Consider the following 16,916-nt stretch of genomic DNA (forward strand, 5'->3'; position numbering starts at 1 on the left):
CTAACAAACTTCATAGCTAGGTCAGTGGGATCTTTCTGCCTCCACCTAAGCTCTGCCCACAGAAAAAACGTCACAATGTTTACTAACAGAAAAAGTCTCTGTTTGCTTAACGCAGTACACGTAGCAAGGTTTTTTTTATATATAATAAATAAAAAGGAAACAGATAGAATAGAAAAAGTTAGTGTTAGAAGCCTTTTTTTTTTTGCTTTTGTTAATTGTATAATAAATAAAAAGAAAACAAACAGATAGAATACAAAAAGATTAGAAAAGCTAGTGTTATTTATTTTTATTTTTTTCTTTAACAGCAAGTCAAAAGGGGTAAGCTTTCAACTGAACTGTATAGCCTAACTGCTCAGGTAATTTCAGTGGTAGGCTATGATACATATTCGTGTATTAAACTCCTCATAACTCGCAAACTCCCCGTGAAATATTTCTGCCCGTTTTCGCTAGTTGTCAGCCTCTGCTTTTCTGCAACAGACTGAAGCCTCCGCGTGAATTCAGCGCGCCTTGCATTCAGCTAATAAAAGAAAAATGCTATTTTATGATTGTTTGGGCAGTCTCAAGCTATAGTTTAAACTTCTCAATATACAGTCCTCTTCAGATCAGTTTTAATCTATGCACAAAAAAAAAAAATAACGTAATCTTTATCTAATTCTGATTGTTTGGGCAAGACAGTCATTTGGGTGGGCTCAGCCCACCCCTGCCCATGCCTGGAGCCGGTGTTGTGCCGAATTCTGCACCCTGCCAGATTATGCACCCCCTCATTGATGTCACTACTTGATTGCCTAATCTTAACCCCATCCCTAATCCTAACCCCTCCCCCACACCTACTCCTAAACCTACCAATACTAGGGGGTGCAGAATTCGGCACAACACTGGCCCTGGTCCACACTAGACGCGACGCGACACCGCGATGCGACAGAATCAATCGAATATCACAGCCAATCAGAAGCGTTGAAATGGAAAAGTTTATAATCGAATTCATAAATATTAAACCTTTTTAACATTATTAAATAGTTGAGTGACTGATACCATCTTTATAGAATACGCTTGTTGGTTCGCATTGTTTAAACGTACATCTTTGCTTTAATTTATTTACAAGATCTGAGGTAAACTATGTTGTTGCTTTCAGTATGGCTATACGTCACGTAATATGACATTCAAACTCATATTAGACACGTTTAACTTTGAATAAAGCACATAATCACCTGAGAATTATCTACTGTCATATAGTTTGTATGTTGTTTCTCTGGCCGTGATGTCGCGGAAATAGAAACCGTTTCTAAAATAGACATTTTGCGTGCCGCCGTCGTGGCTAGTTAGGACAAAATTCAGATTAACATGGAAAAGATACCTTTTATTGCGTGTCGCAGCATTGTGTCAAATTATGATATTTTTGATGAATCTGAGAGCCTTCAGTGGTTCCACCATAATTTTATGAAGTTATGTGAATACTTTATGTGTGCAAAGAATACAAAAATAACATTATATAATGAAATAACATTGTTTTTGCGCAAAAACGTATTGTCGTAGCTTCATAAAATTACGGTTGAACCACTGATGTCACATGGACTTTTATCAATGTCCTTACTACCTTTCTGGGCCTCGAATGTGTCAGTTGCGTTGCTGTCTATGGGAGGCTCAGAAAGCTCTCGGATTTCATCAAAAATACCTTAATTTGTGTTCCGAAGATGAACGATGGTCTTACAAGGGGGTGAGTAATTAATGACAGAATTAAAATTTTTGGGTGAACTATCCCTTTAATATAAACCCTTAAATGGGTGTGTGCAGTCAACTTGCACCGATTGGATTGTTATTATTAGTTTTTCTCATTTAATAATCATTCATTAGTGTAGTGTCAGAACAGCATCTCTTACAGAGCCAGGTCATCAGCTCAAGGAGGCATGTACTGTATGATGGAGTTCCTCCAATGGTTTTTGATTTAAGAAAGTATGTATTTAAATATGATTAGACTTCATCTACAAGCTTAAAAACTGAAATTGAATTGGCCACAAGCGGTGCAGTACTTCACTAATTACAACTTTAAAGACAAGTAAGCCTGTAATAAACAGACTGAATATAACTAAGGTTTAGATCTCCGCTTTGAACTGAAATAGCACGACTACATACCAGCATGTGAATCAGTTCAGCTGCTGGGCTCAATACGTGGGAATGACTCTGTACGGTTTTAAACCAGTTACTGAGGGCATATAAATGGCTCTGTGGAGACAGAGAGAGAGGTTGGATAAACATGCCTCCGATCACAATGTATCAAATACAGTTGCTCAGACCTTCATTTAAGGGCTGATGTAGTTCTCAGCTTTATGAAGAGGTTCAACTGGAGATCAGTGTGTGGAGGGTGTCACTGATCATGTAGGACTCATTCCAGTTCACTGACTTTGTGCTCTTTCTGCAGTGTTTTTGCAGTTCATCATCAGTTCAGTATCCTCCTGGGATCCAGCTGTTCATCTGTAGATGGCATGTATTTACAGTCAAGTCTATACATGTCCTCTTGAAGATTTCAAACTGATTTGGCCATGACAAATTCCTTTCATTGTTTTAAAAAATTTCTGATATCACAAAAAACATCTACTTAAGCAAAATAAATGTTTTATTGAAATTATTCTAGGTCAAACATCTGTTTAGACAAAAAGGGAGCAATAGTACAGTATTGTTTTATTTTAAAACGTCCACTATTGTTCAAAAGTCACAGTAAAAATAGCTATTTTCTATTTGAAAATATTTGAAACTCCAATTTATTCCTGTGATGCAAAGCTGAATTTTCAGCATCATTACTCCAATCTTCATGATCCTTCAGAAATTATTCTAATATGCTGATACACTTTAACATTTTTTTTTTCCAGGAGAAAGTTCAAAAGAATTTATTTGAAATAGAGATATTTTCATTTAATTTATGTATATTTTTTAAATGTCTTCTATTAATTTTGATCCATTTAAAGTGTCCTTGCATTAAATATAAATTGTGTATGTGTACATTGTTAATTAATTTTTAATGCATTATTCATATTGTCAAAAATAGAAATTCACTTCTCGCGTGGCGGGGAGACATTACAGGTGAATTGGGTAATAGAACAATCCTATGAAATATGACTCAGTTTGTCATATTTCATTAACTTTCATTGACTTTTTTTGTATTGCAAGTTGCAAAACATTGTTAATATAAACTTGCTTCTTGCCTTCATTTTTAATGTAAGTGGGTCCTGATGTCCACAACAAAAGACATGCAATCATTTTTTTTTTTAGGTTTATTTTTCATTTCATGTCAATGGAAAATTGAAAACATTACAGCAAATCCTAAACGAACAAAAACTCTTTTTGCTGGCTCTCAGGAGGATATGTAACATGTCCTTGCTACTGTGTCTGTGACACATTTTCTTTGCTACACTAAAAATAAAGGTTCTTTATTGGATTCTATTCCACAAAAGGTTCTTTATAGTAGAAAAAGGTTCTTCAGACTTTTGAAATGTTCTTTACACTATGAAAAGAATGGTTGTTTTAAGAACTGTTCACTGTAAGGTTCTTTGGGGGACGTTTGGATGTATGTTTTGACGGGATGGGGGTTTATCTGTCATAACAATGTCGCCAGTGATTTGACTGCTGCCACGCTCTGAAACAGCACCTTGCCAACACATCCACCTATACAGTACATCACTGACTGATATATTAGTTAAAAATGTTCCAATGTGACAGTCATATGTACAACTATATAAAAATGTCATATATGTAAATAAAAGAACTTCAACACAACATTCACTGTCTCAAGTTTGTGACAGTTATGTTGCTATTATCCTTTGCGTTTTCTTGAAGGATACACTTCAAATGCACCCTTTTAGCCTCTTGTCCCAGGTCATGTGACAAAAGAGGCCCACCAAGGTGCAGTAGCTGACTCATCATGCAGGCACAGGAAAGATGTGGCCCATCCATAATAGCCTGTCGTGGGCCTGCTGAGGTGGAGCAGGTTGTAAAAACAAATGGAAAGCTGGACATGGTTATTAGACTCTACATTGACATATGACTGGAGAATCGAGGCATAGGGACAAGTTGTTCTGCCAGAGTCCTTTCACTTAACATGAATTATAAACATTCATTCAGCCTGCCACGGCTGGGCTGGAGTTGGACCTGAGAAACAGAGATTTTCCTTCATGGTGACATTTCTCTTGAAAAGTGCCAGCTCTTAGGTAACAGCCTTTAGACCAAGAGGGGATACAAAGAGCTGATGGATGGGTCACAACACAAAAAAACAGCATGCGGAGTACTCTAGCGAACTGCATGCTCATTGTTTTCAAATGTTCGGTACAGAGGATTCAATTTAGATATTTAGGGATCTTTAAAATAGCCATAATCACTTCCTGTGTTTGGATCTGGTGAATATCAGTTCTAGATCTTCAGATCAGGTTTGTAGGACATTCATTCAAAACGACGAACTGACCCCAATTATGTGTCTGCCAGAGCACACTGGGCATGTGAACATGTGCGTCAGTTTCTAAACAATTACCTTCCCTTTACCAGCTCTAAATCAAACTAACTTGATTATCAACTGATCTGTTCATCTATCTAATTTGTGGTGCTGCGACAGCACGGAAGCAGAACAAACTACTTTCATCCGTTTTTGTTTTTATTTTAGTTTCACAAAATCTTGGCGGCGGGAGTTTTTTAATCCCATGATGCAATAAATATTAGATGAGATACTGTAAATACCATTAATAATGTATATGACATTGTCATTAAACAATAGTACTTATTGAATTCTAACCTGAGACCAAGCAATTCATTTTTGTTTGTTGCATTTATTCATTGTAGAGGACATGATATGATGTGTGACATAAAGTCAATACAATTATAAAATATTAATGTTGTATATATAAAGCAGAACCGAAACTACATTCATGTATTATTTGTGCCTTTTTGGTTTTGTTTTTGTAAAATTTTGACAGCTGGAATATTTATTAAATGCCACGATAGGCTACAATAAATATTACAGAAAATTCTACATATAAAATTATTTAATAATATTGTAATGTACCAGACATTTTTTACATTATTGCCATTTAAATTTCGCTGTAACATACATCCCAAAATGTGTTAATAATAAGTGATAATATATGATATTATGCTATAACAAAATATTTTATATATTACCACTGTAACAATTTGACTGAGGAATATTAGGTTTGTCTGTTTGTTTTGTGTACAAGTTTGTGTTTGTGTGAAACTCGATGATAATGTTTTCCAGCGTGATTTGAGAATGATCCAAAGAGCATCTTGTGCTTCAATGGGAGGAAATCTGACCTTTTGAATAAAAGAGTTCACATGATCCAGGTCACAAATTTACTCATTGAATTAAAGTCCTAAAATCTCCAAACTCCAAAAACAGATTTTAATGTGGTCTCCAACTTTTGAACACACATTGACCCATTCGTAAATCAAAATGAACATACTGAGCAAACAGTTTTCAGTACGTTGTACTCTAAAAAAGTAAGTAATTACTAGCTGCAAATTGCTCTAATTACTCTCTCTTGCGTTACTTATTACCAAATTCTATATCAAACCTGACCAGTTGAGCAATACAAAGATAGACATGAAACTTCTCTTTAATGCTTTCAAAAAATATAAAATTTCATATTTTTTTTCTTGATTTTAAGATTAGACTTTAAATTTAGATGTTAAATTCAATTAATTTAAAAAAAAAAAATCTATATAGTCTATACAGTAAAATGCAATTGCACCAGAAGTAACTAGTTACATTACAGAAAAATGAAAAGTAATCCCTTGCTTTTTCAAGGGAAAAGCAATTACAGCAGCCTAATGAATTACTTGGTAATGCGTTACACCCACTGTGAGCAAACTAGCTCCTGCTTTCAGTTTCCATTTCCATTTTAATGTATTTCATTGCCATTACAGTAATATTAACGATGCATTTTTTTTTTCTACAGATGCTCAAACAACTACAATACAAATCTTTTAAACCTGGGAACAGGCTAAGTTTTAAGAGAATGTTAAATAATATTAAAAAAAAAAAAAAAGGTTATGGCATGAAAAAATATGTAATAAAAATAAGATTCTGCACTATTACGTTAACTTAAATTGCTATGTTGAAGCATTTTATTGTGTGTGTGAGTGTGTGTGTATGTATCTGTATATATATATATATATATATATATATATATATATATAGTAGGCCTACACACACACACACACACACACAAAGTATATGTACTTTTTGTGTGCGTATACGGTATGTAACCTGACACAAGCTCAGCAAGCACAAAAGGCCTAGATACATTTGCGTTGCTTCAGTCTGAGTGACACACGGAAACTTTGACGCGGCGCGTTTGTACAGTAGCTCATGGTACATGTGCAGGGCGGAGCTTCGCATGGAACATAACATTGACAGCGCAACTAGTTTGGTTTAGTCTGGCACGGCAGGAACTTCGAGGCTACAGATGCGACCGACGCTGGCTTAATTCAGCTTAGAAACCTAGTCCAATTACCATGCAGACAGGAGGAGAAATCCCTCCGTGTTCACCGCCGAGCAACTGAAGACTGTGGAGCTCTTTCCTCATGACAGCAGGACTGGAGATGCGAGCGTCGCTCTCGTGGGCTCCGTCTTCAGGGCGAGATAGCTAGACTTTTCTAATCTTATCTGTAAGCCGTTTGTTATTCTTCCACCAAAGAGCTGCGAGTGGGATTTCCTTCGTCAGATTAGACTTTTTTCCAGCTCGCTTCTTATCATGGAGATGCACACGGACGTCTTACTAGTCACTGCAAACGTCGGATCACTGTTTGACAATGTAAGTCACCTCTGTTTAAATCCCTTATCATTTTCCAGCTTAAATATTCGCAGCGTAAATGAGTCGACGCAGCGAATTATTTTGGCGTGAGTTATTTCACAACTGCTTCGTTTGCAACTGAACGCGGTTGGCTAACGTTATCCAGTACCTGGTGCTGAACGCTACCTGTGTTTCTTAGGTGTCCTTAAAAACTGTCGTTATATGAATAAAGGTAGGCCAAAACACCCCCCTGAATAGCTGACGCTTTAAACCGCTCCGAAAAGCGCGTTTAATGATTTCAGTCTGTACATTTCAGCCTGTATTATTATTTTATAACTCAGCCGTTGTTATAGTGTAAAATAGCGTTCACAAGGGACGCCTTCTTGCGGCAGTCTGCGCTGTTTTATTGAGTATTAGTATTATTTTAATGTAAACTCCCGCTAGACTGAAGCCGCCGTTGATTTTTCAGATTTGGGCGTTTTGTATCAAGTTAAAAGGAGTTCAACTTTTAAAACGCGTCTCCGTTCAGTTGCGCTGCGTCTCGCAGTTTCGAACGCAAGAACGCGTCCTGCGCGAGCGCCACCGACGCTTCTCTCTCATCAGTGATAGAGCTGGACCTCCTCGTGCGGTCCCTCCATACTGAAGGACGGTGCTGCAGTGAAACACACTTCAGGTTTTCTTCGCTCCACTGGGCCTTTCTCGCACTCGAGTCCCCAGTCTAGAGTGATCTCGCCTCCCATTCACTGTGTGCTCTCTGACAGCACCTCCCCACAGGTCTAAGGACCTATCACACACCGCGCCACCGGCTCAAGTGTGTATTCAAATAAAACAGGAAACTGACAGACAGTTGTGAGATTTTTCAAAGCGCTACCGCGAAACTGGGGCGCTGAGCTGCTGCTGCTGCACTGTACAGGGTACTGCTAATCACTGTCCTGCAGTTATGGGCATCTAAAATAAGACTGGATAATGTTAGTTTATACTGAAGAGAAAAACTAAAACATATGTAGCCTACTTGTGAATATAGACATCATATGGACATCATTATTAATATTTTACTTATTGTCTGGTATATTGGAGTCTTTTGTGCTTCATGTATGATCGATGTTTTTCAGCACGCTTACATATACCTATGGAAGGTTGTGTGTTGTCGCTTTATGTGCTTGTATGGCTGATTGTCCCGATGCTTTTAGTGTTCTTGATATTTTTAAAGGGTTTTAAAACATCTTGCCAAAGGATTGCTGTTGAAAATTAGCCCACATTGGCAAATTTACAGAAATGTTAATTAATGTGTTTTGTCCTTATAATTAAAGAAACAAACATCTAGAACAAGACAGGAGAATGTTAGTCCATACTTGTGAGAAAAACAAATGCACCTGTGCGTGTGGATAGTAGCCTAATGTACTGTTACTGTAAAACCATCAAAAACATTCATGTTTTTGTAAAATATATATATATATATATAAAGTAAATTTATTTTTAACTAATTGCCAAGACAGCATTTCTCATTTTTGTTTAGTTTAAATTGTGAGTTTACTAAAATCAAAACAAAACTAATTGAATTATGATGTACTAAAATAACTAAAACTAAACCTGAAATAAAAAATTAATAGACCAAATGTATAGTATATACTATAAAAATGACAAAAACCCAACAAAATCACAAAAACCTTATATATATATATATATATATATACATTGCTTACTACATGCTGAGTCGACTTTTAGGTAACCACGATACCTTTAAAACATGAAAACTGTCCTCTAATTTAAATGGATAGTGAACATTTCGGAGAAAAAACATTGAGTTTAATGCTAGCAGCAGGTGACTGATAAACTGATTGATATTTTTTAAAATAGTTTGTCACACAACAGTTTGAGACTTTTACATTGGATTTAGCTCAGTTTGTTCATCAGGTTTTTAACTTAAGTAGTTTGCCCTAAAAGGCATGTTTGATACCAGAGTAAAGGATTGTGCTACATTTTTAAATGATCGCATTTCCGGATGATAAAACACTAAAAAATACTATACGTTTATACTAAAGGAGGGCACAAGCATTGTCTGAATGCAAGGAAATCTCATACAACACCCTAGAGCATTGTTTTTTTTTTTTTTTTTCAGTTTTTTTTTTTTTTGACCACTCACATTTTATTCAGAAAATAAAAACCTAGTTAAAATCTTGCTGTGGAGTTAATTTTCCCTCATACTGTGCATGTTCAGTCCAGATTTTCCGGAGTTGTGGTTTAGTCGTATGTGTTAGAGCATTGGCTTCACTCTTCATTCTGAGGACCAAAGCTACAAGTGGAAATTTGGCCCCGTACCCAGTTTCCTCCAGCCATGTTTGGCTGAGAAAAAGCACATGTCACAGTCCATTGTGACTGTAAACAGATGAATATCTTTTCCCTAAGGACTTCAACCCTTCCTCGCTTCTTTTTTGAATAGGTCGGTATAAATGTTGTAGCAGACTTCCAAAAATGGTTACATTTTTCCTATCCACAAGAATGGTTTACCAGACCTGTCAAGTTTTGAAACATCCTTGAGTTTAGAGTGTTTAGCTATGATTCATCATGTTTAATGAGGTGATAACATTTGGGGTGTATCTCACAGAAAATGTTGAAATGTCCTGGCCTGCATTTCCTAAAGCATAATGTAGAGCCTAAGTGGCGCTAATGGTTTCTATGATCCACTGAGGCCTGGTGATTCGCCCAAAATAAAAATAAAAGTTTATTTTACAATATATATATATATATATATATATATATATATATATATATATATATATATATATATATATATATTTATTTGTAAAATAAACGTATTTTTATTTTTATTTTATTATGTTAGTTTAATTGCAATGAAAGCACATTTTTGGACTTTTTTCAGCATTTTGTACAGAAAATATTGTCATGATGTATACTTAAAATTGTACTTTAAATTGTAATTTTGTAATATAATATTTCAAAATATTATTATATTATGCATTACGGTAAAATGATAATGCTACATTTTGTTAAAAATAAATGTCATTTTGTTATCACATTTGGTCTAGAAAGTGTATGACTGCATAGGGCGCTTAAAGTATGCTATAGCTTCTTTGCATAAATCTTGTATTTTCTTGTTCTGTCATGGCAGATCATGCGAATCCTGCCAAACGAGTAAATGTCAATACGTTTATGACAACTTACTTAAATTGCAACAATTCTGTTCCTGCATTCTTGCGTGAAGTACGTTTCTGTCAACACGTTTTTGTAATGCACCAAGTGTTTCGGCAAAGACATTGCTTGTTTTTGACATTGCATGGGTGTTAGATGAAATCATACGGTCATGCAGCTATAACCAAGCGCCCAGGTGCAAGCGTGTCTGATGAACTCTTTATCAGCACTTCATCAGAGCTGGTTAAAAATATCCAGTGTCCCCTGTAAGACACTGCAGTGTTTACCTGCCATTTAAAAGCACGTTAAGTCAATGAACTTAGTCCTTGTGTGCTATTTTAAGTCTAATGTTAGCACTGGCTGGAGCTGGCAACAGGAAATGATGCATTGCAAATTTGGGAAATCCTCTTGAGAGCTGAGATGAAGGAAGTTTCCATTGGCCTCCCCACCCTTCAAATTCAGTGGAACTAAGAACACAAAGATCGAAGGCTTGTGAGCGACAGTCCATAAAAGGTCTTTATAAGATCAAAGTAACACTGTACATTGCATCAGATGCAATTCTATTCTAGGCCCTGTCAAATTCACTAAGTCAATGTGATCCTGTGATTCTTTCAGTGGCCGTGCAGTCGAATTCTCTTGACCTGGTTTCACCATTTGCTTGACGGGCTGTGAAGGGAGTGGTTGTGTTTGCACTTTTTAAGTGGTTATAGCATGAAAGAGAAAAGAAGAAGGAGGGCAATTTGTACAGCAGTGTCTCAGGCAGCCTGCAGACAGACCGGCAGTAGTCTGCTCTTTATCACAGTTCTGTCCTTTACCTTACTGCTCTGCGTTGAGTCGAGAGAAGGAGTGAAGTAAATTGCATACTTGTGGTTATAGTATAGCAGACCACAGGGGCACACATCTGTGACATTGATAAAACCGGTCTGTTGTGTAGCAACCAGTGTTATTAGGAAGTGGATAGAGATATCTTTGAATATGTTGTGTAACATTTAGTCATTCTGTGGCTGATTTTTTTTTTACTACGCGCTATACTTATCCTTTGAATAGTTATAGTCTTCATTATTTATGAGTCTGCAGTTTCACACAGAATTGGACCGTTCTTAAGTCACAAAAGCTTCTTATGTATTTATTCAATATTTTTGCTAATGATACTTTTAACTGCTAATAATGAATGCAGTAAAAAAAAAAACTACGAAATTAATTCACACGTTGTGGAAAAAGTCCATATGTGAAAAAGAAGTGTGGTTAGTAGTATTAAATGTGTACTTGTAGTGTACTAAAATCTAATGTTCGTGTTAACACACTTAAGTGCACTTTCAAAAAGTTTTTATATTAAAAAGTTTTAATGTTTTATCATGCTTTAAAGAAGTACATTTACTTTGATGTGCTGACTAATGTAAAGTACTGTATTCAATATTACATTTAAAGTTAATTTATTTTAAATGTACTATATTGCAAGCTCATCATTATAAATGTGTAATTACATTATAAATGTGTAATTAAACATTAATTTAGCATAAATGCTTTTTAGTATTCGTCAGTACCATATTTCAAAGACTATAGAATTACATATAAAAAGCAAGTATGAGTTTAGCTGCATTTAATATAAGGCAGTGGCTATTTGCACTAAGTGACACTTGACTATCCCAATCACACGTTGGTGGGCGGAGTTAGTGTAAATAGCCTCTGCCAACAAGGCAGGCTATTTGCACTTAGTGTAAATAGACACTCCGTTAATATAAATTTCAACTTAAATGCCGATAATACAACATAAGGTTAAGTGCATGTCTGAAAACATTGCATTATATTATTTTAAAGTATATTATTTCCGTAATAAATACTCTTTTTAAAAGTATTCTAAAGTGTGCTTCTTTTTCCCAAGGGACTGCTTGAAATAGCTGTAAAAGATATGACACATCAAAGAAGATATCATAGTACCTAGTTCGCATCCTCCACCCTCATAACTGAAATATCTAAGCTCTTTTTGAACCCACATCACATTCTAGAGCTACATGCTTGCTGGTTTGTCAGGTCAATCTTAATTCCTTTTGCGTACTCAGTCAAATCGCAGGCATTTCGGCAATGCATGACCTGCAGCGGCAGGGCTCAGATCTTCAGATGCAAATATACACAGGCACTGCTTCATCCACAGAGACTCCCTCAAACTAGTCTCTAATCACATTTTTTACTATCAGCAGAAAGTTTGTTCCAGTTTTCATCTCAATCTGCTCAAGAAACACCCTTTTGAGTGGTTGAGGAGAGACCCCCCCCCACATGATGTAAAGCGCTTTGGGTGTATTGCAATACACAATAAAAAGCGCTATATAAATGCCTCATTCATTCATTCATTCATTCTTTGTAAAAAATGATTTCTCTAAATTTCTCCAAATATGGCTCTGTTAAAACATTGATCTGTTTGTTTGAGCAACTCAGCCAAGGCAATATGTTAAAATTTAAGCCTATAAATCAGTCCAGTCTCTTCCACTTTGATTTAAATGCTAAGTTATTGTCTTCAAATTGAACCTGAAACATATTGTCAATGTAAAATGTCTAAAATATTTTTATTTTATTTTAATTTGTTTTATATTTTTAATTTTTTTGCCCTATACATTTAATTGACCCTTCTTTATTTTTAGGTTTAATAGTTTTAGGTTTATGTTTAAGATTTATGTATGGAAGTCTGTTTCCGCCACTGAAAAAAAAGAAAAGAAAGAAGTAACTTTTTATCTCACGATTCAGATTTTTTTCTCGCAATTCTAACTTTTCTCAGAATTGTAGTTGCGAGTTATAAAGCCAGATTCTAAGGAGAAAAAAAGTCAGAATTGTGAGAGAAGAAGTCTTTTATTTTTTATTGAGTGGTGGAAACGGGCTTCCATATTTGATGTTTTACCTTTACTTTTTAACGATATCCAAAGTATCAGATGTGCCTGTGTTTGAAACCTGCTTCTCAAAGCCAGTGCTTCAGATAATGGTTTAATGGTTTTAATGTTTTCCACCGCACACATGCACACACTTGCACACACTTGCTTTAAATGCTTTTTGCTTTCAGTTTTTCATTTATTATTCATTCAGTTTTTTATGTTGATTCTTTTCTTTTGTATCTTTGTTCATCATTTCAAACACACAATAGCCTCATTTAAGGATGTAGTTAGACATCTGGTCTGTCAGCAGCATATGTTGACTGCATATACCGTCATCTTAGTTGACACTATACTGTGTAAATCATTTTTTTTTCTCTTGTGTAGTTTGGCAATAGTATAAAGGTAGAAGGGATGTACTGTACTTTCACCTCATGGATGGATGAGGTTTAGACTCTTCATGATAAATATCACATATACAGCTGCTTAATTGTTTTATTATCATTTAAATTTCAACTGTGATATACAAACTAAATGTGCAAAGTGCAAAACACACCTCTAGTGTACAATCTGTGCAGTATAACTATTATTATACTGTGTGCTGTCAATATGTCTGTCTAGTTTAGAGAACTTTTTTATCCATTTAAGATGGAAGTAATCATGATGGAAGCACTTGTTATTATTGGACATAATCATGATGCCTTTAAATGGTTTGATACAGACCTTCAGTGGCAAAAATGCCTGTAATGTCACAATTGAAAGCACTCAGTTACTGAATGTGCTGCAGAAATCCTTTATCCAGTAAATCTAATCCACACTGCAGTTTAAAGCTCACAGCGGAGGTTAATCTGACCATGCTGTTGGTATTATAAAAGTGGCCTAAACAGAGAAATCTGGTTGTTTTCCTCAGGTGGGTGAGATTGAAGGAGACTGGCTGCGAGAGTTCTTCATGGTGAGTTTGATGCCCTTCACGTGTCCTTCATTCAAACACACACATTTGATGATGCTGAATGTAGCGTTGTAGAAAAGCTGTTTTTTAAACATGCTCTTTACTGTTCTAATGGTCACACAGACATTTTCAGAACTCTCCATCTGTTCAAACCTGCTATAAACACACACGCCTTTGCAGAGTGAACTTTACTCTGCTAAACGGACACTGTAAACCTAAAGGCGTTTGTCTCATTTATACAACCTGTCTTTTGTGCACCATAAAATCATTCTATGTTATCTGCTGTTGTCATGTTGTGACCACACGGAAGTTGATTTTCCTGCTAGATGTAATTTGTACACAATCTCTGTTGCCTCTTTTACATTTAATTGCCATCTCAGTTAATTGTATTTGAAATCCAGCTGGCTCTAAATGGTCATGACACTGTAAATTTTGTTAAAATAAAATGTCAAAATACATTGTCCATGGGCATTTATAGTCTTTCATCAGTACTGAGGCACAGACCCCCCAACAAAAATGTTAAAAATACTTTTGGATATAAAATGGATATAAATCATCTTTAGAGTCATTCACAAGCTGCACACACAATAAATAACTGTTTCGTCAATAGAAGACATAAAAGCAATATAGAAAACATGATAGGGTTTTGTTTTCTACAATAGATTGTAGGTACATATCCACCTCATCCAGCACTCTGTTTCTTGTCTTGTAAAATGTCCTGTTACTATTTCAGTGTGAGAAACCACTGAATGAGTGAACTGTCTGAAAAATCAAAGTGAACCATGAACAGTTTTAAACCTTTTTGCCAAACCGGTTGAAATCCAGTCATTTCTATAGAAATCCATGCATTCAGGAGCTTCACATGAGGGCAGACAAGTTCCCCATCCAGATATCGCTCATGTTCAAGTTTTTCTCATGGATTTGCCGCACTGGGTAATTGAAAGCTGCTTGGTTTGAAATTGACTTCTGTGTTTCATTGCTACACTGTTAACAATGGACAATATATTTTTTTTATTTAGCTGAAATATCACTATAGCACTGCAGCTTTAGGCTTTTTTTTTAAACAACAAATTGTTCTGAATGGGTCATTTTTTGGTGCTGTGTCTTTAAGATTGTGGTGATCCATTTTTAAATAACGGACTTTTTGTTAAGCTGTGAAAAAAAAATAATCCATGGTGAAGTGTGTGGTGCAAACTGTTAAGATGAAACTGACACAAACAACACAGTGTTAACCCACAATACTCTAATAGTTTGGAGTGATATTATCTATCTTGGTTCCTTCTCTAGACAAGTTTCTGAAGACCGAATAGGTATCACTGACATCACTGTAAATGTGGAAGGTCATGTGTTGATTCATTCTTCTGATGTCAAAAAATTGGAATTGGAAGTTTGGAATGAAATAGTTTTGCTGCTCAGTTTAAAAAAATGATGAATTTGAGTTCTGCTAATTACAGTATGTTTTTTATTTGAAATCCGTGTTCTTATATGATTCTCAGGATATGAGCCTTTAATGAATTTAGAGGTGCAACAGTGGATAAACACACTGGAAAATAACAAATTTCCTTATGTAAATCATATCTCCTTAGACGGTGCACATGCATAAGCCACGCTTCATCGCCCTGCACTTTCAGGAAGTTGGTGGAAAGGACTATATGGTGAACATGGGCCATGCAGAGAACTTTTTCAGGTGAGAATATTGCAAATTCTGGACTACAAACTAGTAACCTTATTATACTGTAGCATTGCCATGGCATTGTACAGTGTCAGTATCAGATAGTAGCAAACCACTGATTACCGTGTTTGTATACCATGATATTTACATGGATAACATCAGAATGTTAACAAGTTACAATATTTATTGTCTCTTTTTAAATATATATATATATGGATATACATGGACACAATTATTGGCACCCCTAGAAATTCCATCTAGAGTAAAATTTCTCTGAAGTATATTCATATTCACAATTTTGAGCACTCCAGAGTGATTATGAACATGAAATTATCCAGCCATGGCTTCCTGTTTCACAGAAATATAAATAGGAGGGAAAACAAAGCCCAAATTCCCTGAATCATCCATCACAATGAGAAAAACCAAATAATATATTTCTGATGTGCAGCAAAAGTTAATTGAGCTTCACAAATTAGTGAAGTGACTTTAAGAAAAGAGCTAGAGCAGTGAAAATTCCCATTTCCACCATCAGGGCAATAATTAAGAATTTCCAATCAACATAAAATGTTACGAAACTGCCTGGAAGAGGACGTGTGTCTATATCGTCCTAATGCACGGTGAGAAGGAGAGTTTGAGTGGCTAAAGACTCTTCAAGGACCACAGCTGAAGAATTGCAGAAAATAGTTGTGTCTCAGGGTCAGAAATCTTTTTAAAAAATTGTCAAACAGCACCTACATCACCACATGTTGTTTGGGAGGGTTTCAAGAAAAATTCTCCTCGCTCATCCAAAAACAAACTCCAGCATATTCAGTTATCAGACACGACTGGAACTTCAAATGGGACTGGCTTCTATGGTCAGATGAAACTAAAAAATGAGCGTTTTAGCAGCAAACACTCAAGATGGGTTTGGTGAACACAGGGATAAAAAGTACCCCATGTGTACAATGAAATATACTGCTGTATTTTTGATGTTGTGGGCCTATATTTCTGCTGGAGGTCCTGGACATCTTGTTTAGACACATGGCATCAAATACCAACAGATAAAAAATCAATAAGTGACTGACTCTGTTAGAAATCTTATAATGGGCCATGTTTGGATCTTACAACCGTACAATAATACACAAACCTCAAAAATGGGTCACTGAGCACAAAACCAAGCTTCTGCTGGCCATTCCAGTCCTCTGAACAGAACCCTGTAGAAAATGAGTGGTGAACTGAAGAGAGGAAGCACCAACATGGAGCTGGGAATCTAAAGGGTCTGGAGTGATTTTGGATGAAGAAATGGTCTCTGATCTCTTGTCAGGTGTTCTCTAACCTCATCAGGCATTATAGGAGAAAATTTAGAGCTGTTAAACTGACAAATGGAGGTTTCAAAAAGTATTGAATAAAAGGGTGCCGTTAATTGTGGCCAATGTGTATTAGAGAAAAACATTTGTTTCATAATGATATTTCCCCCCATTTTAAATTCTTATTATCCAATGAAAGGTTAGATTTTT

The 16,916-nt window shown here is 35.8% G+C and overlaps 1 protein-coding gene across 3 annotated transcripts in view; it reads left to right on the forward strand.

Moving 5' to 3' along the window:
- The window catches only part of inpp5l (inositol polyphosphate-5-phosphatase L), a 38,510-nt gene that overhangs the window by 5,176 nt on the left and 16,418 nt on the right, over positions 1 to 16,916 (forward strand). Inside the window, exons 1-3 of one of the 3 annotated variants that reach the window (XM_058784082.1) lie at positions 6,355 to 6,812; positions 13,710 to 13,751; positions 15,335 to 15,435. In XM_058784082.1, the coding sequence (XP_058640065.1) occupies positions 6,753 to 6,812; positions 13,710 to 13,751; positions 15,335 to 15,435 (203 nt within the window). In that variant the 5' untranslated portion in view covers positions 6,355 to 6,752. Of the gene's footprint in view, positions 1 to 6,354; positions 6,813 to 13,709; positions 13,752 to 15,334; positions 15,436 to 16,916 lie in introns of those variants that run through there. The other 2 variants (XM_058784080.1, XM_058784081.1) reach the window with 2 other exon arrangements.

Source organism: Onychostoma macrolepis, chromosome 08 (genome assembly GCF_012432095.1).
Source record: "Onychostoma macrolepis isolate SWU-2019 chromosome 08, ASM1243209v1, whole genome shotgun sequence".
NCBI lineage: Eukaryota > Metazoa > Chordata > Actinopteri > Cypriniformes > Cyprinidae > Onychostoma > Onychostoma macrolepis.